Source organism: Pogoniulus pusillus, chromosome 19 (assembly GCF_015220805.1).
Source record: "Pogoniulus pusillus isolate bPogPus1 chromosome 19, bPogPus1.pri, whole genome shotgun sequence".
NCBI lineage: Eukaryota > Metazoa > Chordata > Aves > Piciformes > Lybiidae > Pogoniulus > Pogoniulus pusillus.
This window is the reverse complement of record NC_087282.1, coordinates 18,999,831-19,022,652: the sequence shown is the minus strand read 5'-3', so window position 1 is coordinate 19,022,652 and position 22,822 is coordinate 18,999,831. Positions and strand designations below refer to the sequence as shown.

At 47.6% G+C, this 22,822-nt stretch overlaps 1 protein-coding gene across 8 annotated transcripts in view; it reads left to right on the top strand.

Annotated features, from left to right (window-relative positions):
• PASD1 (PAS domain containing repressor 1) overlaps positions 1-20,970 on the top strand; it is a 117,872-nt gene extending 96,902 nt beyond the window's left edge. For 7 of the 8 annotated variants that reach the window (XM_064159559.1, XM_064159562.1, XM_064159561.1 and 4 more), the window contains 13 exons: positions 500-582; positions 4,196-4,302; positions 5,976-6,123; positions 7,941-8,022; positions 9,770-9,893; positions 10,596-10,705; positions 11,172-11,246; positions 12,148-12,306; positions 12,846-13,046; positions 13,846-14,039; positions 15,031-15,123; positions 15,598-15,805; positions 16,495-20,970. In XM_064159559.1, coding sequence (XP_064015629.1) covers positions 500-582; positions 4,196-4,302; positions 5,976-6,123; positions 7,941-8,022; positions 9,770-9,893; positions 10,596-10,705; positions 11,172-11,246; positions 12,148-12,306; positions 12,846-13,046; positions 13,846-14,039; positions 15,031-15,123; positions 15,598-15,805; positions 16,495-16,653 — 1,743 coding nt within the window. In that variant the 3' untranslated portion in view covers positions 16,654-20,970. The remainder of the gene's footprint in view (positions 1-499; positions 583-4,195; positions 4,303-5,975; positions 6,124-7,940; positions 8,023-9,769; positions 9,894-10,595; positions 10,706-11,171; positions 11,247-12,147; positions 12,307-12,845; positions 13,047-13,845; positions 14,040-15,030; positions 15,124-15,597; positions 15,806-16,494) is intronic. The other variant, XM_064159564.1, reaches the window with a different exon arrangement.
• The last annotated feature ends 1,852 nt before the right edge of the window (positions 20,971-22,822 follow it).

Below are 22,822 nucleotides of genomic sequence, written 5' to 3'. Positions count from 1 at the left end.
CAATAACCAGCTAAACTACCTCAAAAGTTGCAGCCCATTGCCCCTTTGTGTAAGAAGTCTGTGTTTCGTGGGCTCTTTTGACTGGCCTGTATGAGTTCCGTGGTGCGACGCCATCATGGCAGTGATGACCACCGTGGGTGCTTCTTGCTCCAGAAAGCATAAGCTGGCTCAATCTGAGGCTGGACCTGGTGCTGTTACCCACATTCAGATACCAGTATTTACAAAAAGCTAGGAAATTCTGCCTATGGAATGCAAGAGGAGACCCTTGGATGGTTTATCCTAGCTCTGAAATTCAACCCAGGATAAATTATTCAGATACTTTTCATCAGTTTATGCAGCTATGAAACAAGGTTTCCTTGGGGGAAAATAAGTAGTGCTTTAAAGGCACTGTGGTTTGCTAGTGTTTGTTATGCCAAGAATATACATCCTTGCTCTTGACAGAGGGCTGCTTCTATCATTTCATAGAATTAAATGTCTGAATGTGGCAACTATTTTGCAGGAGCTCTGCAATGTTGAAGAGCCATGTGAAGAATTTACATCAAGGCATAGTTTGGAATGGAAGTTTTTATTCTTGGACCACAGGTAAGAGTTTTGGGTTTAGTGACTGAAGAATAACAAGCTGTGCTTTAAAAATAGAAAGCTTTATATAGCATTGCTTGAGGTAGAATAGTTCTAATTAAATGCAACTGAGTAAGTAACAATACTCTGAATGTTCTTATTAAGCATCCTTAAATGCTTTGCTCTTTTCCAACTTTTAAACAGGTAAGAAAATGTATTAAATGGTAGGAAAATGTCTATAAACATGTCTAACTTTGCTGTGATATTAAGTCATTGAAACTGAGCAGTGTGGGTCCTGTTCCCTGTGCTGGTTTATCTCCTCTGTATTCCAACCACAGCTTCTAGGAATCCTTCTAAATCTTGTGCTACGTCAATAAACTTTTGCTTTTCACCTTGAGAAGTGGTGGCATTTACAAAAATAAAAGAAAAATCAGTGGATTAGATGATTTAATTGCAAAATTGTCTCTGGCAGTGCCATACAGCAGGCTAGGATTCAGCTTGGCAATTAAGCTGATTAATGTGGGATTCATTTTCTTCAGCAGAAGATGAAGGTTTTTGTTCACTCTTTTACTTCTCTGTATTTGGCATGTATGCATAAGCACAGTGCAAAATCCTACCCTTTCTATTATCCCTCCTTTTGCAAGCTGTGCAAAGGTAGTCATGCTAGAAATAGAAAGCAGTAAATAAGGCTGTAGAGAGAAAAAATATTTGGGAATAAAAAACCCTAAGTGTCATGGGCACATTTAGAGCAAAAATGAGAGAGAGCAAATATAAATTAATAATAACTTGCATTATGTAGTAAGTGAGATGTGTACCTTGCACATCATGCCTGGAAGCATGGTGGAACTGACCTTGAAACAGCCCTATGGTTAGTGCTGTGTGGTTTGGACAGTCAGCTTGCTATTGAAGCTGTCAAGAGCTTGCTGGAGGGACTTGACTTGAACTGACCTGCCCAATAATGCACATTTTCAGAGTCAGGTATTAAGATTCGTAGAAGAGCCCTAAGCCCCTTACTCCACTATTTGATGAAGGGATCTGGTCTTTGAAACTTGTGGAAGAGTCTTTCAATGAATCTGTGTTGTGACTCAGAGAGGAATCTGTCTGCACTCTGGTTCCACTGATATTCCTGGTGAGGAAACTGGTGTTTCTGACAGTGAATTAAGCTGATAACAGATGCTGAGACAGAGTTTGTGACAGCCCTGGGTGTGTGCAGTGAGCCCAAGCCCAAGAAGGAGCAGGCGATCGTATGGGCTGTCTCATCTAACCACAGATTCAAGCCTCTCCCCAGGAGAGTCTGCAGGACACTGTGAAGTGGTGTTGGTGTTTGGCTGTTTCCTGTGTGTTTGCGTCAGCTCCTGATGCCTGACACTGAGGTGGGGGCAGAGAGTAGCCAGCACGAGTTGATATCAGGACCTTTGCTGTCATGACGACAACATCAATTGGAGTAAAGATAGGTAATGCACTCCACAGATCTCCATAAGCACTAGAAAACTAGGAGAAGTCTGTGTTCTGGGTCTACATGCAAGTGTGTGTAGAGGAAATAAACCTGTCGACTTTGCTGATGATTTATCACCCTTCTGCACTGTGATCACCTCCTTATTTCCCCTTCATTTATTAAAAGGCTGCACTGGAAAGGCTCTCTGCAGACTGCGTTTCCATTTGCACAGCGACTTGCAGCCCTCAAGGCTAAAACTTGGGCTAAGACGTCTCTTCTAAGTTGTTCTACAAACAAGGCAGCTCCTCATCAAATGACAGATGAGGAGCATTTTGTGGTTGCTTTCTGATTTAAAGTGTTCTGATAAAAGTCAGGAAAGCATAATGCTTTCCTGATCAGCTTAAATGTTTATCTGATGTGCATCTGAAAGACACTATTGTCTTGAATATGAGCGTGTCATTAAAGATAGGAGAGATACTGGCACGTTCTTCCAAAGAAACAGCAAGGAAGGACACTTCAATAATACACATATTATCATCATTAGCAGAAATCTGGGTCACATGAGGAAAAGGAACACAGTGCTCTCTGAAAGGTTATTTGAATAAATGAAGCTGTATTGTGGTGGAGACCACTGTGTACCAAGCGTGTTCTGTTTCAAGAGATTGGCCAACAGAGTGTGGAGGGCTGCCTCTTCCAGCCAGCTCCTGCTGGAATCTGAGAGCTCCTGCTCAGACCCTGACCCTCCTGGGGCTGCTGTTGAACAGCTCCATGACTCCTTCCTTCTCTCTTGTTTCCCACTTAGTGCCAGTCTGCCCACAGCTGTGGGGAAGAAGGAGGTTGTAGACATGTCTGGGCTCTCTTTAGTTGAATCATCTGTTCCCATTGTGTTGTCCCGAGTACAAATGTGGATTTATGTCACTCAGCCAAGACAGGAGAACTTCCCACGTTGATACCTGAAAAAGCTCAGGACTGATCTATCCAACCCCAAATGTATTTCACTTAAAATAATTATTTGCTTATATTCTTGGCCACTTCATGGCATTCAGCTTCCTTAAGAGAGTCACTTCACACACCAACAGAAGGATACAGGAGAGGCATGTTTGATAAACGGTGATACCTTCAGTCTGCCCTGGTTTTGAATCCTTAACCATTTCACTAACACACTAACCACCTAATTCCTGAGGAATATGCTCAACATGGCATATGAGCCTCATGCTGTCAGCACATCCAGCAGCCAAAACAAGTAAGTGGAGCCAATTTAGCACAAGTCCTGCCTCAGCAAGTAAGTGCAGTTCTAGAGTTGGTGCAAGCAGGAGTGCACTGGAGCACTGAGAGAGAGGAGGTGGCATGCTGAGACAGGGAGCAGAAGCAAAAATGGTAGATTTATCCTCCTGTTGCAGTGCTTTCCATAATCGTAGGCTATCAGGCTCCAGGGAAGTCCAAGTGCAAACTCAGTGTTGTTAGGTCACCTATTTAAAAAAACAAAAACAAAAACAAAAATCCAGGCTTTGCCTAGAAAAAAGAAGGTCTAGTACTGATGGCAGAATAATCAGGTTGGTCACTGCACTGTGCCTATCTCAATATTTCATCCATTCCTTCTCTGCCTGTTGTAAGAAATAACAGTCCTTGAAATCAGCCCCACACCTCTTCTTATCTTTGCCACAAGCAGAGAAACTTCATTCCTGGTTATAATTTCCTAAACTTTTCCATGGAAACAGTTACTTTTTCTTCTACCCAAGCTGGTCCTGACATGCATTGCCACTTCCCACTTGCTCTTTCTTCTCCAGTCACTATCCAGATGACATTTACATCCAGCCTACTGGGTAATTTTACTCAAGCTCCAAGTTATTATCCACACCGACAGCCATAGCATTTCTCAAGCTGTGTGTCTCACAAGCGTGCTTAATGAATTGAGTCACCTGCATACGTAGATGCCTTTCTCTACACCCACATAATGAATAGGCTATGAAAGAGTAAACACAGACGTTTTCATTTGCTCAACTTTTACCTCTCCCTCACTGCCCTTTTATTTTTTCATTGCTTACATGTGAAACTACGTCATTGTGTGCGTGAAAATGTACTCCTGATTTCCCTGCCAAGGGAATAGATGAGCTGGTTCAGTTGCTTGTATTGCAGCCTATCTGCCAGGATGTCAAAGTGTCAGGTTTTGTGCTCACTCTGTGCCTTTTGCTTCCCTTCTAGGGCTCCACCTATTATAGGATATTTACCTTTTGAGGTTCTAGGAACGTCAGGGTATGATTACTACCATGCAGATGACCTGGAGCTTCTTGCTAGGTGCCATGAACACTGTAAGTTCTCTCCCTCTGCAGTGTGCCTGTCTTTGATCTCCTTTGTCACTCATGCAAAACGTTTTCTGTCACCACAAAGAGCATCTTTATCTGGGGCATGAGGGAGTGACAGGGAGCTGACACTTACCTGGGAGGCTGAACCCCTGCAAGATTCATTCAGATCAGGAGCTCTTTGTGCAGGTCTCCCAGATTGGCAGTTACCAGACTGTTTGAGAGTGAAGTCAGACCTTTACACCCTCTGCCCCCCCAGTTTGTGAGGGTCAACCCCAAACCCTGGGGGCTTTGATTGTCAGTTTTTGGGGCCTTCATGTTCCTCTAGGCTTCAGAGTCACCCGGGAGGCTCAGCTCACCAAAATGCCTTCTGAAAGCAGCATTTGGATTGCCTGTCTGTGCAGCAGGGAAGCAGGTTGCCTGGCTGAGCACGAGTGAAGCTGTGCAAGGGGCTAGACAGAAGTTGTCTCAAGTGCAGCAAGTGTGTAGATGGAAATACTAAAGGAATATTTTAATTGCTCTCCAGTTCACTACTTTTTAGTGCTTTTTGCTTTAAAAAAACCATTCAGACATAAGTGAATTACTTCACTAGATGTCCTTTTGACCACAAGTGTGTGCAGTCTGATGTAGATGTTAGCTATGTTGGGAGTGGGGTCAGATCATTCAGCAGAGAATCTAGTTAGAGATTTCTGTTCCATATCTCTATGAGCACAGATCCCCCTTTACTTATTAAAAGAGTACTTGCTCAACACACTTGAAGGAAAGAATCTTTTTACCTTACTGTGCAGGGGGACAAATTAAAGTTCTGTAAAAGTGCCTCAGGGAAATTGCTTCAGGGAATCTTTGCTGGGACTAGACATGACATGTTAGCCAGAGACCTTTGCTAAGTGCCCATCACTGTTAATGGTATTGCTGAAGAGGTTAGTTCTGATATCTAACAAAGTAAGGGTGTGCAGGTGAGTAGAATTACTTGGACTGGTGTGGTTGATGTTCATGAGGCTGACTGCTCTGGGCAGGCATCTTGCCTGCTATGAAGCGAAATGGGTTTGCCTAAACCATGTTTGCATTTTACTTTACCTTAATTATGGGTATTTTAAGTGAGCATGTGTCATTTTGTACTCTTAGCAGTCCAGGAACAATTAATGTGGTTAATTTAATGTAGTTCCTGTCATTATTTTCCAGTTGTATTACATCACTTGAGATTTTTCTGGACGTGTCCTCATAGTATAAACCAGTCTGGTGTATTTAGGTCAGAATTCTCAGTTGAGCTTCTAGAGTTCCACTATCTTATTGTTTTATGCTGTTATTAGGGGCCTGTCTTCAAGCTCCCAGTCTTTGAAATGCATTCCCACATACTTGTGAAAGGCCATGACTGTTTAATTTATGTTATTGATGTTTATTTGAGAGGACCCCACAAGTAAGATATAAGACTCTAGCTTAGACACATAGTTATGCTGATTGTCAATGTTGTAAGAGCAATCTTAAAATACAAAGTAGACCCTTGGAAATCATCAGCAGAAGAGAACTCAGATAGGAGCATGATATGTAGTTGTGTCTCATCAGAGCCATTTCAGTGCAGCAGCAGCACTGGAAGAGGGTTATGGGATAGAGTGATTTTTGTACTCCCCTTTGAACCATGACATTTCTGTTTGCTACAAATTGCCTTTTTTGTTGTTTATCAGTGATGCAGTTTGGGAAAGGAAAGTCCTGTTACTATCGGTTCCTGACCAAAGGCCAGCAGTGGATCTGGCTGCAGACACACTACTACATCACCTACCACCAGTGGAATTCCAAGCCAGAGTTCATCGTTTGCACTCACCTGGTAGTTAGGTAGGAGCAAGCCCTAAGCGTATGTCCCATGTGCTTATCCATGATTTTCTCTGGTTCTGTTCCATGGTAGCCAAATAATTGCTGTGCATATTGACACAGTAAGATGACATGCAGCTCTATAAAGCTATTATGACACGGGGACACGGGGAAAAGCATAATGTGTCTTCATTGCTCTCTGAGCTTTTTGGCCACGATGACAGAAACCTGGAAGCCACTGTTGGCCAAATCTATCAGTGTGTTACATTCCCCTTTCATCCCTCGTGGTGACATGGCCATGGGAAGAAAGTAAGCTGCTAAGAATCAGATGGCTTTATGGCGTGAATGGGATCACACAGCTACAAACTTTTTGATGAAGGCTTTACGTGTTTCTGAGCTGAAGTTAGCTGCTGCCCTCCTGCCTTATTCCTCACCTGAAATGCAGCCCAGGATCCCCCTCTAGTGGGAAGTTGCAGGCTGGAAGGCAGCGTGTGTGGGATGCTCTGTAATACACACCGTCTGGAGGAGAATCTGCTTGATTACCTCTGTCATCTCAAATGAGATTGTGTTAAGAGTGAGAATATATTTTCTGAAAGGCCTGAAGAATTAGTGACACGCTGGCTTGCTCTAATAACTTGAGTAAACATATTGCTCTCTGCGTCTTCCTGTCCTGTCAGGAATCAATCTGTGAATTCTTTTCTAGTCCCCCTTTTTCTTGTCAAACATCTGGAAGGGCAAACACGAGTAAATTTGGGTTCTTCTCTGTGTTCTGAAGCACAGACTGATAACACCTGACACCACCATCCAGAGGCATGTGATCAGAGCCCTGTGTGCTGATGCAAGCTACATGTCAAGCAAATGTTTGAGAGATTGCTTCTGAGCTGTTTTGCTTCTACCATCCTCCAGGGAATTAATCTTCACTTTGAGCTCTGAATTTATTGTGCATGAACTTGTTTCTGCGGTACCCTAAATTCTGAGAGCCTTTAAAACCTCCTCTCCATTCCATCACAATAGTGAATTGTGTGGCATTGTTTACTGTAAATATTTTATCATTTAAGAGAAAAAAATAGTAAGGAAAGCAAATATATCTTTTAGAAGCACATTGCTGGGGATCCCTGCACCTCACATTGCACCTGGGCAGCTGTTGGTTTGTACTCAGAGCTCCCATCCCATCCATCCCAGGGAGGGATGTTACTGTGATGTAGCTCACTGCACAGTGCTCTGCTCACCATCAGAAAGAGGGGACTTGGCCTCCTCCTCCATCCCAGGCACTGGCTTTGGTCTCACTGAGCTGCTGTACAACATGCAAAATACTGATTCTCGGTTGTCAGCAGGTTAAAAAAGGAATGTAAATGTGCTGTGGCAGTTTACCTGTAGAATTATTTTTCTGCCTCATTACAGAAAATGAGAATCCCCTTTATTAGGAAAATCTTGCTGAGGACAAAGACACCTATTTAATTTTCAATAACCCTGTGCACTTTGCTTTATATTAGTTTGGCTTTTGGGCATCCAAGGCCAAAATTTGCAGAGGAGCGTCTACAGTTGTGCATGCAATGATTAATGCAGTTAATCATACAGGCTCTGCAGTATGGCTGTAGTGGGACTGGGACTGTGCCCTGTTATTTCTGAGCTATGGATACTCAGCACGTGCACAGATTGGAGGCAGGCTATGTGGTGATGTTCCTCTGAGCACCTCATATATGAGAGTGTGTGTGTGTGTGCTCTGCAAAGCTTATGGCTCAACATGAAAACTCCCCAGTGACCTGTATGGTAGGATTGTTACCATACAGTAAACAATATCCATGCTAAAAAAATAGATTTTAAATATTTTTTTCCTTTAGTTATGCAGAAGTTCGAGCTGAAAGGAGGAGAGATCTTGGCCTTGAGGAGTCATCAATTGAACTGGCATCCTCTTCTATAAAGGTACCATATCTTTTCACAGCTGAGTTGATAGGTGTTCAAACCAAACTCAGTAGTCTCATACTAATCTTAGGAAAATATTCATTCTTTCTTCTCCTTCTCCTCTATTCCCATCTCCTTCCATGCTTTCAGCTGGGTTGTGACTTAAGCAGACCCTGAGAAGTTTTCTACTTTGTGACTCCAAACTGCCCATCTTGGTCCTCGCACAGAACTGCAAATTCAGCAGTTGCATTGCTGCTGTTCTGCTGTTCATTATCTTTCTGACACCAGTGCTCAAGCAACAGGTTAAGCCACCTCATTTTAAGAGCTGAAAGAGCTGGAGGCTAGGCTGCTGTACCTGTCACTGTTAGTGAGTCACAGAGGATCTGAGCACAGGGCAGTACCACATGGCAGCTGTTTTGTTAATGCCAGCTCACCACTGCTACTCAAAGGCTGGAAGTGATGGGAAAACATTGATTGCGACTGCAGCTCTGTTTGCGCCACTGGCCAGGATCTCATGAAGTGTAGAACTGTAGCCAGAGCAGTAACTTCCATGGCTTGGATCCCAATGCATCTATCCAGTTAACAGGAGCATTTGAATTACTTTTCAATTCTTCTTCTCAGTAATCAAAATAATTTCAAGTGGACTGCTGTGTAATTACCGATCCATTAGCCTCAGTGCTCTTCAGACATTACTGTATAGAAGCCGTTTATGGGATGTATGGAGGAAGCTGTCCCAGAAATGATTTGCACTTGAGCAAGGACCATCTTGCAGTCAGCTGCTTCTCTGTCACCACGGCACTCTCCTTTTCCCCTTTCCACGTGATAGCTAAGATATTTTTTCTACAGACTTGTTGGTGTAAGGCAGGTGAAGGAGAGGCAGAGCAATCACTCCCATTGCTTGATTTTCTGGGGGGGGTGTGAGAAGCTGCCTGGGAGATGCGAGGTTGCTGGTGGCATGGCCATTGTGGTCACCCACATTCTGCAGGTGAAACCATCTCCTGTTAACCAACAGTCACTGGCTGTTAAATCATCTGCCAGGTGGCATCTGTCATTTTGGTGTGACAGCTTCAAGGTCATTAGTATTCAGTAGGCTCTTCCCCTCTGGGAGAGACTCCCCCAGGGAGCAGCAAGCAGGGCTGCACATCTCAACATTGTCTGGTACCTGTCCCCCACAGAAGCTGTTGGTTGTAGGTTCTCAAAGGGGTGCAGTTGATGTCCCCATGCCACAGCTCATGCCCCTTCCCAGCCACCTCTCTTCGTTTCAGCCCAACACCACCTCTATTCATTACCTCTGCCACCACTCCCCAGCGTACTAAGGCAAATGGAGTGTGCATTCCTGGAGAAGAAGGAGGTGTATTTCTGCTGGCACACAGCTCCGTGGGCAGGAGAGCAGGGAGGTGGCACACCAGGATGCAGGGCAGAAGCAGCAATCCCCACAGCGTTTGCCCAAATGCATGGTGCATTTCCCACTGCCACTTGCTGCCATCAGATAGATCCCAGAACGTGAAATGTGTGGCATCACCCCAAAGCCAGGGTGCCTGGGGTGTGATCCTGAGTGTCTTGTCTGCACGGAGACACCTGAAGGCTTTAAGGTGAACACTGAGGGGCTGAGCAAGTACTGCAGCAGCGTTTGGAGGTGTGGTGCTGCAGTGCTGTCCCTGCTGCACCTGGTCTTCTTCCCTGAGAACAAGTAGGCAGGGAGGTGGAGGTCCCCTCCAGCACCATCCTCTCCTGCCGACCACCTCACCGCTTGTGCTTCTCTCTGCAGAGCCACAGCAGCTACCTGGACGTGGGGCAGTGCGGCAGCAGCCAGGACGCCAGCCGGGAGGGAGTGTCGCTGTCATCCCACAGCTCCCGGCGCTCCTCGCACACGGCGCTCTCCGACTCTGCGTGTAGGTGCCAGGGGGGACACGGAGTGGGCTGGGCGGGCAGAGCAGCCTCCACGCTATGGGTGGTGTTCAGCTGGGAGTGACCGAGTCAGGGCTGGAGAGGAGCGGCGTACTCTGCTGTAGCACAGCAGCAGATCTGTCCTTGCCTGCTGCCTTCTCACTCCTAGCCTACTGCCAGCATCAGAGCAGCTTTCCCTGTTTGCCACCAGCTGAGGGTTGTGGTGGTTTGCGGTAACTCAGGGCACAGGAGGTGACTCGCTAAGCTGAAGTAATTTCATTCAGCCCTCAACCTTACTGGTAAAACTTTTACTATGAGGTGGTTTGGTCCCTGATGATAAATCCCTGCAGGTGTGCAGCAGGCTGCTGGCTTTCCTGGTGCTTCATTCCAGCTACCAGGACGGTCCCTCCTTGTCCTGGGGTCAGTAGCAAGGCACCCACAGTACGCATGGGCAGGAGCCAGCGTGGAACTTCTCTTGAAATACCTGCTGGGGAGAGTGGGAAAGTTCACCTACAGACACCCTTGGAGGGAAGGATAAAATAGGATGTTAGCTTCAGCTGGAACCCCCCCCAGAGGGGCCTTGGAGGGGCAGTTTGGGCACCCAGTTTTGCAGCATTTGGGTTACTGCTAATCCACACGTGGAGTTCAGGGTTAGCCAGGCTACCCAGGCACAGGTCTACCCTATCACAGTAAACTGTCTTTTCCAGCCACCTCATCCATGCGACACACGGACACCAGCACACCCACACGGCCATCGGTGCCAGGGGGACAGGCAGAGAAGACAGCCCTGCGGCTGGCATCAGCTGGAAGCACTCAGGTCAGTGGTCCCAGCAAGAAAAAGCCTTTCTGATACTGTAAAGAAATTAACTTGACAGACCTTGATCTTGTCCTGAGAGAGGCTGGACCTCCACTTCTGAGCACTCTGGGCCTGAACATGGGGTTTCTAGGGGTGTAGGGACTGCTGCTGGCAGAGCTGGTGGAGAGTCCTCTGCCACCTCCTTTCAGGACTCACTTTGTTCCTCCAGGCCAAACACCTTCTCACACAGTAAGCCCAGTTTTCCTGGGGTCTGTACACATAAAATGGCCTTTATCCAAAAATGGACACTGACACTGAGGATTTGCAGTTAGCAGTGAGCATGCAATGCCTTCAGACTCATCCTCAGATCTCCACATAGAGTTATCTAATTCCCTGTACTTGTTGATCACTGGTACAAGCTGGTATCTCACCAGCTCTGCACAAGAGGTGCTATGGACCTACAGTAAGGCAGAGTTTTCATTTCTAGGCCATAGGCACTCCTCAAGCCCCTGGTGAACATCCCGTGGCTCAGCTGGCAGTCCCCTCTCAGCACACTGTGATGGTACGTGGTTTGTTTTTGTTAAACACACTGCTAGTCAGCAAGGCAGACACAGTGGCTCTAGTTCATTGCTCTTACCACCTTGCTGGCCAGTCCCAGCATGGAGACAACTTTTCAGTGTCCTTTCTGCTGCTTTTACTGAGATTTACCTGCAACCAAATTACCACAACTACCTGTTTCAGTGAGACCAAGCAGGTAGGACACCCAAGGAAGTAGCTTAGAGGAATATTCACACTTGTCAAAACCTCTGGGGACTGCTGAAGGCAGTTCTTTGAATTGCTGGCAGCTAACTAAAGGCTGAGAGGATGCTGAGAGTTTTATTGTCCTGGAGGAGGAAGAATATGTCATGAAAGGTTTGAGTTAGGTCAGAAGAAGCAAGAAAAGAAACCTCAACAAGAAGAATGTGAGACTAATAAACAATAACTATGAGGTCCATCCTTACAGAACTTTGAGGTCAGTGTAGTAAGCATTCAGGCTGTATACACAGGGATTGCAAGCAGCCAGTGCTGGGATGAAGGGTGGATCCCAGGACAATATTACAACTTAACTTGGCCCTGGCATTTGACAATTATATCAGCAGCACTGCTGAAAGCCCATCCCAGAGATGGGCCAAAGGGTTTCATCCAGGGCCTACCACAAGGTACAGCGATCCAAATTTATCAGGGTGTCACTAAATGGACAGGGTAGTGCTGTGCAGCAGCACTGTATTTGCACAGAAAATGAATAGACCAAGATCTGGGTGAGGCACTGAGTATAAGTCAGTTGTGTTGTTGCTCTGCATGTACAGTGGTACTTTGGTTAAATATGCAGTTGCCATTTTTTGCCAGCACCAAGGCAGCATCACTATGAATGTGAGTAGCAGGACTGGTCCCAAGCCCATGATCTTGTTCTCTGTTCCCCACAGCCAGTGTACCATTTTCCAACACAGCTGGGGATGATGCATCAGCTGAAGGAGCAGCTGGAGGAGAGGACTCGCATACTGCAAGCTGACATCAAGACACAGCAAGAAGAGCTCCATGTCATCAAGGAGCAGCTCCAGCTAGTTCAGGACTCCAATCTGCAGGTACCAACTGCCCCTGGGGTCCCAAACCACAAACCATTTTCTTTTTCTTTATGCATGCAGATTGTTAACAAAACTGTCAGTGGCAAAAGCATTTAGAAATGAGCTCTGGATAAATTGGTGGTTTGGTCCCAGATGTAGCAGTAGTGTCTCTGGAGAGATGAGTGGTGTCAGTATCTGCCTAAGTACTGAATCAGTGATTCTGATGATCTACAAAAAAACAGTATCTATCTAATCTGAAGTCCCCAGTGCATGAAACCTCAGTGGTTCGGTGGCTGGTTAGTGCTGCTGGATCTCCAGTGCCATCGCTGCACAATACAGCAGCTGTAACGGAGCTGGAGTGCTCACGGCCCTGAATAAATATTTGGGCACAAGCTAACATTTGATTTTCTGTTATTCATGGCTCACTTTGCCCCTGGTTTTAGCACTGCTGCTGCTGCAGTGATATATATGTTGACAGGGCCAGCCTGGGAGCTGGTACCGCCCAGGCAGTGCGCCCAGGACAGGAGCTGCCTCAACTCACGTGTCTCCTTTATGTAAAGATGCTGATGCAGCAGCCCATCCCTGTCGTGTTTAACAACGTGCAGCACCCGAGTCCCAGGAGGCCACCGCAACCACCAGGGACACCCAAGCAGACCACAGCCAAGAAGTCTCAACAGCAAGGCCTTATGGGGACAAAACACTACTGCAGCACCCACCGGCCGTCACCGTTCCTCAGGGACCCCTGCAGCACGGCCACCCAGGTCCTTGTCTTCATTGTTCCCTTTCATGGCTTTTAAATACTTGTCTGCTGTGTTCCACATCCTCATGGTCCTGCACATCTCTTCCGTGTTGGTTTGATTCCCTATCTGGCATTATGGAATCAAAAGCCAGCTGCAAATGATGTCATTCTGCTGTTAAAAGCCAGGTAGCATAGAAGGGTTAATACCTGGGAACAGCTGGAGCCATCCCGGTGACCAGAGGAAAACCTAGTGGGAGGTTTGGGTTCCCATTGGCTTCTGTTTGTGACTGCAGCTTGCTGCTTGTTTGTAGCCATTGAGAGCTGTGACTTTGCAACATGGGGAAGCAGGCTTCATTTTAAAAGATTCATTTCTTCATCCTGAGTCATCTTGGGAAGCTGCTTTGAAAAGCAAATTTGTCATCACTAGGTGATATAGATGGTCACATCTCCTTGGGAAATAATTGGTGTCAAAAAGTGAAGAAGCACCAAAGCTACTGCTCTGAAGGACAGATGAGATGCTTTACTTGCTTTGTTTTGCACTCTTCCTCCCAAGTGGGTCTCGTCTCCCCTGAGCCTTGCATGCTCTTATCACCCTTGTACTCTGATTTCTCAAGAGACTCTCTGATCCTGCAGCATTGCTGTGCAGGGACAATAAGTGTAAATGGGTTAGTTGTCCCAGCAGCTATGCTGTTCCTACTGCTGTATTTGGGGAGAATATTCTGCTGTTCCTTCTTTTACCGCCTGCATACTGGAAGCAGTTATCTTAGCCTCCTACTAGGGAGCTTTAAAAATGTATGTGTGTATCTGTGTCTTCGTTGCAGGTGCAGCAGCAGCAGCACCTAATGAGAGGAAATCAAGCCCAGCAAACCGGCCTACCAGGGCAGACGAGCATTTCAGTGCCCCTCTACAACAACCCCATGGTGTTGTCACAGACACATCCCATTGCAGTGACTGCACAGATGCCAACTGACAGCAGCGAAAGGCAGCCTGACTACAGCCAGGACAGGAGCCTCAGGTATGAACACAGCCCTGCTGGGACTGTCCTGATGACAATGACAGAAAATATCAAAAGCAGGGCAGTGGGAAGGGCAGGCACATCTGGGGTCAGGGGGTGATGGTCTCTGGGTGCCACAGCAAGGCTGTAGGAATGTTTCCCTGTTCACCTCCTGCAGAGCTTTGGTTTGGTAGTGAGCCTGGTGTGCATGCCAGCATGGTGCTGTGCACACCATGCCATACCAGTCATTCTGAAATCAGTGTAACATACAATGGGTTTGGTTGGAAAGGACCTTGAAATCCTCCACTAGACCAGGTTTCTCAAATCCCCATCTAACCCAGCCTTGAACATTTCCTGGGATGGAACAGCAACCTGCTTCAGTGTCTCACCACCCTCACAGTGAAGGATTTCATCCTAATATGTAAATTAATTCTACCCTCTTTCAATTTAAAACCACTACCTTTATGCTATCATTATGTTCACTGGTAAACAGCCCTCTCCATCTTTCCTGTAGGCCCACAATACAAATGCTGTGTAAAGAAACAAGATAAAGCCTTGAGGCTCTTCTTGGTGATGCCTGATGACAGGGCAAGGGGCAATGGATGGAAGCTAAGGCATGGGAATTTTCATGTAAACATGAGGAGGAATTTTTTCACTGTGAGGGTGACAGAACACTGGACCAGGCTGCCCAGGGGAGTTGTGGAATCTCCATCTCTGGAGATATTCAAAACCCACCTGGACATATTCCTGTGTGATCTGGTTTAGGAGATCCTGCTCTGACAGGGGGGTTTGACTGGATGATCTTTCGAGGTCACTTCCAGCCCCTGACCTTCTGTGATCTGTTAAACATTTCTTTTAAGAAAGACTTAGCAAGTTTGGGCTCACCTCTGCAAGTGCATTGGACAAGGTGACAATAAAATAGCTAATGAAAGAGGATGCTTATCAGAGACTGACAGTCAGGAGTTTGGACCTCTCCTTTCCCTGACTATCCTCTGTTTTCCTTCTACCACAGGATGCTGCTGGATCAGTCTATCCAAGCCATGCTGCCCACCACCAACAGCAGTGGCCAGTCCACACAAAGCAGTGCCAGCAGGCAGCAAGGAAAGTGAGTCTTTGCAGGCCCTTGTTTTCATGTAGTGCTTTAGCAGGCCACTTTATGGTGCTGAAAATCACTTTGAAAAACTTGTACACGGGCACACGAACAGTCTCAGTCACAAACAAAAGAAAAGCTAAGCTGGGTAGGAGACAAAATAATGAGACCTTTTTTTTTAATTACAAAGAAGTTTATGGTAACTAAAATGCTTTGAAAAAGAAGTTAACTGCTTTCTGCCTTTTGCAAGGCCTAAAGTGTCTAATCAAGTCATGGAGGAGATGTAGAGTCTGGAAAAAATAATTTTCTGCAGTTTCCGTCCATGGTTAATGGGGAGGGGGAAATCTGGAGCGTGGTTTCACCAGCCCCGATGTGGTTTGACAAACCCTGCTCTGGTCTGGCTCATGCAGCACCTGGGCTCCCTAGCACCTGCTCCAGTTGGGGGGGCAAGGTTCAGGTTCTCACACTTTAATTTCTTCCTGGTGGCAGATTCGTTGCAGAGCAGCAGATCTTGCCTCCTTCAATACCCATGTCACCAGTCACCTGTGGCACTGCCCGACCTCCAGCCCCATCACCAGTTTTCTCCCCATCTCTGATGATCCCACACACCAGCTTCACAGCCCACCAGGCAAACACCCCAGTTCATCTCCACCAGTGGCCACAGCAACAGGTCCAGCAGCACCGTCTCTACCTTCAGGTAACAGAGCTGGAACAGGTTTCTGAGGATGCACAGGGATGGTTTTGGGTTTGGGCTGGGGCTTTTTGAAGAAATGGGTCTTGCCTGGCTGATTGAACCTGGTCAGTGCACTTGCACATCCTCCACTGCCATTGTATCCTCACCTGTGCCAATGCTCAACCTTTCCGGGCTGGCTCTGCGCCCAGCCGAGGTTGCCTTTTCCAAGAAATTCAGTTAGCAAACAGCCAGCTTTTCAGGCACAGCTCCCCATCCAGGCAGCAGAAGTGGTAAGGGATAAGCTCTTTCTTGAGCATGCCCCCTGCTGTCATGTCTCGGCAAAGCAAGGGCTTTATCAGCTGCCATCACTGCTTCCTAGTGATAAACACCAGAGTCTCAGGAGAAAGGCGATTTGGGTTTCTCAGAGCACAGCTTCATCAGTGCATGCCAAACCAGTGACGCTGCCAGGGAAAGGGGTGGTTGAAGCTAACAATGAGTAATACTTTCTGCAAGATGTACCTGGTTATCAGAGGTAAGTTGTGGTTCTCCAGGGAACGATTTAGTGGTGCCTTGGCAGTGCTGGGTTAACGGTTGTGCTTGGTGATCTTAGGGGTCTTTCCCAGCCTATACAATTCCATGATCAGCCTTGCAGCCAGAGGGAGCGAATGGCCGCTAGGGCAGGCCTGACTTGCTGAATTTGGGTCTCTTGACAGATGCAAGGTCCTGAGCCGGTGCCTGGGGCCCCAACGCCACGCATTTTCCAGCCCCCACACACCCCGCAGCAGAACCCCCTGAGCTACTTCCTCCATCCGCAGCAGCAGGGCCAGGCCTGCAGCCTGCCAGACCTGCACTCCGAGATGCAGCTGCCCTGACTGCCAGGCCCGGGAGGCAGGGACCACAGTGGCGCAGCCGCTCGGCACCCTGGGCGCATGCCAGGGGAGGATGGTGCTGTCGGAGCGCGGGACGGGTGAGGTCGAGCCCCACGGGCAAGGTGGCTGCTGGAGAGACGGCCCCGGCTGGAAGGGGCACCTCCTTGGTTGGGATGTCCGCGAAGCTGCTCTGCAGCCATGCGTGCTCTTGCCCAGCACCACAGCACATGGCCGCAGCGTTCTGGGTGCAGGCAGGTGAGTTACCAAGTCATCACGAGGAGCACTTTGCAGTGGAGAAAACCCTTCTGCATTCAGGACTTCAGTGCTGGATTCACTGTGAATTTACACTCAGCATCTGGAGCACACAGGCAGGCTGCACCAGCCCGCAGGGCGCCACCGGGTTGCTGTGTACATAACTCGTTTCACTGTAGTAGGTCCATTGTGGATTTTGTTTCCTTTTTTCTATACCTCAGCCCCACGATTGTTTTTGTTTCTCCAGGAGATTGGATGATGCTGCTAATTTACATTACACCACTTTTGCCTGAATTTCTTACTGTCGTTATACCAGCTCACATCACAGCTAGAAAGATACTCGTCACGTTTTACTTTGGTTAACAAGAGCAGATGAATTTATATGATTTTTACTCCTGTAGCCAAGTATTTTTCAGGTTAGAGACAAAGAGAATCCTTACTCCTCCTTTTTTTTTTGTTGTTCTGTTTCAAGTAATGTAGTTGTAACTGTTTCTATACGTGAAAACAAACAGAGGACAACATAGGGTGGCAAACTTTGTGGTTTTGCTGGGTCGTGTTTCCATTTGGCAAACCTGGAACGTTGTGATCACAACCACACGAGCGATGTTACAGAGCCCACAGGGTCAGCAATAAATTGTATTTTTGTAAATTGTCACTTTTTAACTATAAGTTTATATTTATGAGTTGAAAAAAAAAAAAGAGAGAAAAGAGAAGAGAAAACCAAACAGTGTATTCTTCAGTGGATATATATATAGAGTGAATTGTCCCTACTGTTTGTGTCTCTCCAAAGGAAAGAGGAAAATGTGCTTTTTTTGAGGCGTTAGTAGCTGAGTGCTAACTCTGGGCACTGTTGGAGCCCAAATCTAGGAGATGGGTTAGGCCATTGCTTTAAGCTCTGCAAGGAAATGCTTGGTTAGGACCAGGCCCATCTGGCAGTCAAGGCAAGGTTTAGAGATGGGTTAGTTCATAACCTCTGTTGAATCCAAGCAAAGCTCGGTTTTGGGGGGAGAGGGGGGTGTTGCCTTTTTTTTTTTTTAGGCATTTTGCTCTTTTGCAAGACGCTTCCTTGGCTCTTCACACCACTGCAGCAGCTGGACTGCTGCACCACTCAGCTCTTAGCATAGTGATGGGGCAGCCTCGGGCAGGATCGACCCCAAGCAGCCCTGTGCAAGGAAAGGGGGTGTAGTTAACATGCAAAAAACCAGTTATAGGTAACAGGACATACATTATCCAGTGTTAGAGCTATCTAATGCTGCAGATACAGCTGTACCTGTATCCAGGCAGCTTGCTCCCTTCTCCCCACCAGCCCCATGTGTTTTCTGCGCAGGAAACATGTTTCTGCAGCACCAGGAAGATTTTGTTAACTCTGGGGCCAGGCACCAGTGTGTGCACTCAGTATCACAGGGACAGAAAACCTGACACTTTCAGCCGTGACCGAAACAGTTTGCAGCAGACCGAGTTACCCAGAGAGCTCAGGAATGGACAGATCTGCCCCAGACGGGGCTTTGTCTGCAGCCTTTCTGCAGTGTCACTCGATGCCAACTCCAGCTGTGCTCTAGCTCTGCTGCACAAAGGACTGTTTCTCACACACTGTTTTCTTCTCCCTGAGGAAGGGGACAGAGTTTTGATGTGTCACATTGTCAGTGGTTGTGATGGGAGACAAGCTGCCAGAGTAGGGTGCAGTTGCACCATTCGGGATCTTTTGCTGGGGGCTGGTGCAAGCCATTGGGCTGCTTTGGTGTTTTGGCTCTGGCCAAAGCTGTGCAAGCCTTGGCTCTCCATAGGACTCCTCCTGTGGCAAAAGCATTGACTTTGGCCAGCACTGAAGGGGTGCAGACTGCAAAGCAGGCAGAGGGGAGGTGCAGCCCCCTGGCCACGAGCAGGTTTCTGGGGAGTGCAGTGGGCAATAGGATGGAGTCCAGGAGGTGTCAGGCATTAGCCTCAAGGTTACAACGTCAGGGCTGGGGCACCCTGCAAGTAACTGTGGCTACAGCAGAGCCATGGCCCAAAGCCCCCTCACTGTTGGTAGTGGGATGCAGAGCACCTGCGTTATTTGTGGCGCAATCTGGAGCCTCAGCCCTTGACTCTTAGAGCTCAAGTCTTGGGGTGCAAACGTTGGCCTGTCTTTTCTGCCCCAAGCAGTGTGTCCTACAACATGGTGCTTGGGGCTGCAACAAAGGCCAGCACAGACACTCTGAGGCTCTCTGAGACAATTGTCTGTTTTTTTCTTGAGTGCTCCTATGTTTTTACCCTCCCCATCCCAAGACAACAGGGCTGCTCACGAGTCAGGGGCAGGAGAAGTTGCTCAGTTTTTGGTTCAGGTTGTTTTGTTGTTGTGTGTCCATCCCCCCCATTGTCTCCCACCCCCAGCACATGCTGTTAGGGGACAGACAAACGCGTGTGTGGCTGGCCGGAGGGAAAGGCCATGCATTTCCGAGTCTGGCCCACTAACCTTGCATCACCCCAGCACATTGCCATGGCTGCTCTGCAGGGTCTCAGTGCTGTGCATGGGCCCAGCCATGGCAAGTGTCAATCAAATGTATCTTGGAGGAGGTGGTGGTTGGAGCCAGGGCCGTGGGGAAGGGTGCTGGGCTTTTTTAATAGGGCTTAGTAGAGCGGTAGCCAAGGCACAGCAGCTTTATGGCTTCGCTGTGGCTTTGAAGCCAAGTCTAGCAAATGAGGGTTGGGAAGGGGTTTGGGGGGAGGTGGGAGGGTGAAGGGGTGCCGGATGGGGCTGTGCTATGGACACAGGCCTTCTGATGGCAGCTCTGGGCTGCACAGACAGGGAGGGCTGAGGTAGGGAAGGTGGCACTGCTACCTCTGCAGCCCCTCAGCAAGAAGCACAGGAGGTTTGCAAGGATGTTTACATGTTAGGTTGGCCTTGCTAAAACAATGACCTAAGAAATGCACTTTATCACGTGCCCCCTTCCTTTATTCCCAATGCCCAGCCCAGCCCAGCTGCTGGTGGGCAGTAGGTGACTGCAGCATCCCAGGCGCTGCCGCACAGGTACAGCCGTGCTTTCCTGATATGCTTCAAAGGACAAAGTCCCACAGACCCTTTTTGTGGCTGGCTTGGTTCCTGCTCTGTCTTTCTCCAGGCTGGGGGAAGGCTGAGCCAGGGCCATGGGATTTTTGCCTTATCTTGTCACTCATTCTAAAAAAAAAACCCACACAAATAAATAAAGATCTTTATTCAGGTTGATTTGTATTTGTTTACCTCTGTGTTAGCTATGACCTGTGTTTTGGGGATCCACCTGGAATTGAGGGTTGCTGGTGGGTTTGGTTCACACACCCCTGGGTGCTTAGAATACAAGCTTGACTTGGTGGTGGCAAGCAGATGGTGGGAATGTGACAGATGCTGCTGGCAGAGTTGGGCTCCAGCATCAGTGTCAACTTATTAGTCATTAATGTTCTGAGGCTTTCTAGTTCCCAAGCACCTATATCTCTCTCTATATATATAGATATACAGATATATGTATTTTTAATATACATATACCTATAGGTACATGTATATCTATATTAATATATATATATATATATGTAGGCCACACAATTCCAGACCTCTGAAAACACAGGCAGCTTTAATGAATAAAGTCTTGCACTTTTAGCATATATGTATATATAAGCTAAAGCCTGGTGGGTATCATCAGGCTAGTTTGACAAACACAGTGAAAAGTTTTCCTGTATATATTGTATATACTCTGTGTAAAAAACAAAAAAAGATAAAGGAAAGGAAAAAAAAAAAAAGACAATAAGAAAAATCTTAGAGCTGAGTATAAATCTTGTTTTATTTTCTATGATGTCAAATATAGAGACATTTATAAATGTTACTATTCTTAAAAGTATTTTGTAATGGGAAAAAAAAAAAAAAAGGAAGTGTCTTATGAAGATGAGCAGTAAAGATTTTATTCTTGTCTCGAATCTCTGTCCCTGCACAGCTCCATTGAGTGGGAGCTCGTGTGTTTTGACAAGCTTTAAACAGATTGTACATAGTATTTAAAAAAAAAAAAAAAGGAAAAATAGTAAAAAAAAGAAAGAGAAATAAAATAATACTTGTAAGACCTCTTAGCTGGTATCGTGCTCTTGTTATTCCCTGGGGGAGAGAGGGGCTGGTGGGGAGCCCAGTCTGCTCCTTGCTCTCCAGGCAGCCCAAGAGCAGCAGCTGCTTTGGGTACACGTATGAAGTACTGAAGGCATGGGGCCGAGACAGAGCCTGTGCTTTCCCATGATGTCACAGTATCACAGTATCATCAGGGTTGGAAGAGACCTCACAGATCATCAAGTCCAACCCTTTACCACAGAGCTCAAGGCCAGACCATGGCACCAAGTGCCACGTCCAATCCTGCCTTGAACAGCCCCAGGGACGGCGACTCCACCACCTCCCCGGGCAGCCCATTCCAGTGTCCAATGACTCTCTCAGTGAAGAACTTTCTCCTCACCTCCAGCCTAAATCTCCCCTGGCGCAGCCTGAGGCTGTGTCCTCTCGTTCTGGTGCTGTCCTGGAGTCCTGTATGCTCCTAAATTCCTCTCCCTCGGTGGCTTGAATGGGAGAGGAAAAGCTGCCTGTTCCCCGCCCCCCCCCGGCTTGCCCTGCAGGCGTGAAGGGGGCGAGCAAGGGGTCCTCAGGCACGAGGGGTGCCCGTGCAGTGCCCGCGCTGGGATCGGGCTGGGACTGGCTGTGCCCCTCGCGCCTAAGTGCTAACTCTGCTCTCTGTCTAGAGAGGGGATAAGTACTGGGGGGCTGCCCGCCTTTGGGGTGCCCGCCTTGGAGTTCACTCCTGCCTGAGCCTTCCTGCCTGCCTCAGAGTCCTCCCCCGCCCCGCCTCCCCTGGCCTGGATACGGAAAGAGCCCAGTGGCTCCAGCGGACTGCTCCAGCCATTAAGGTCCTTTGTGCAGACCTGAGTACCTCTAACGACCCTCCTGCGGCTTCTGAAAGAGAGCGAGAGGGACAGGCCGCGGGACGAAGTCAGCCTGCCCGTGAGTTATTTTGGCTCAGCTTTATCAGTAGGCGGGGAACGCTACTCATTACTAGCTAAAGCCTTTTCCAACTTCTGACTTCCAAAGTGGTCAGATTACCGATGGCATCCTGTAGACCATCTCAAGGAACTGAATCTGGTAATTCAAACTCAATTAATTTCTGTATACATAGTTTTGGGGGCAGGCTTTTGGGACAACAAAATAACTCCATTTTTGTACAAAATCCCTGACCGGCCACATTAATTCCCTGCCTCCACAACACATGACCAGTGCCAGGAGCTAGAAAAGCAAGGCAGTGTGGAATGTCTGCATGCTACACAGAGAGCAGTCTGGGTTGGAAGGGACCTCCAAAGCTCATCTAGCCCAACACCCCCTGCAGTTAGCAGGGGCATCCTCACCTAGATCAGGTTGCTCAGGGCTCTGTTGAGCCTCACCTTAAATATCTCCAGGGGTGGGGACTCAACTACCTCCCTGGGCAACCTGTACCTGTGTTCCACTGCTCTCACGGTAAAGAACTTGTTCCTAACACCCAAGTATGATGGTCTGAGCTGGAGCACGCTCTTCAGCATTGTGGGGACAGCATGAGGGGATGCTGGCCCTCAGCCTGGGTAGCTGATGCAAAAAACAAGTAACAGTACTCTGCCTGGGCTAACTCAGCAAGCTCAGGCTGCATGCAAGGCTAAACTACTCCCGGGCTTCAAAAGCTGGCTGATCTCTTCCCTTATGGGGAGGCTGAGATTCTTGCATGGTTTTTTTTTGCTGGGTCCTTGCTCTGGAAAGCACTGACTACTAGCTGTGGCTTTAATGTGACCAATGCTCTTCAAAGAGCTGAGTCTGCCGTGAGAAATAACAGTGCCTCAAACACAGAGCTTTTTTTTCTCCTTAAGTGACATTTTTATTTAACACCCCATTTGTTTTACAGTACTTCTGCATACAATGCAT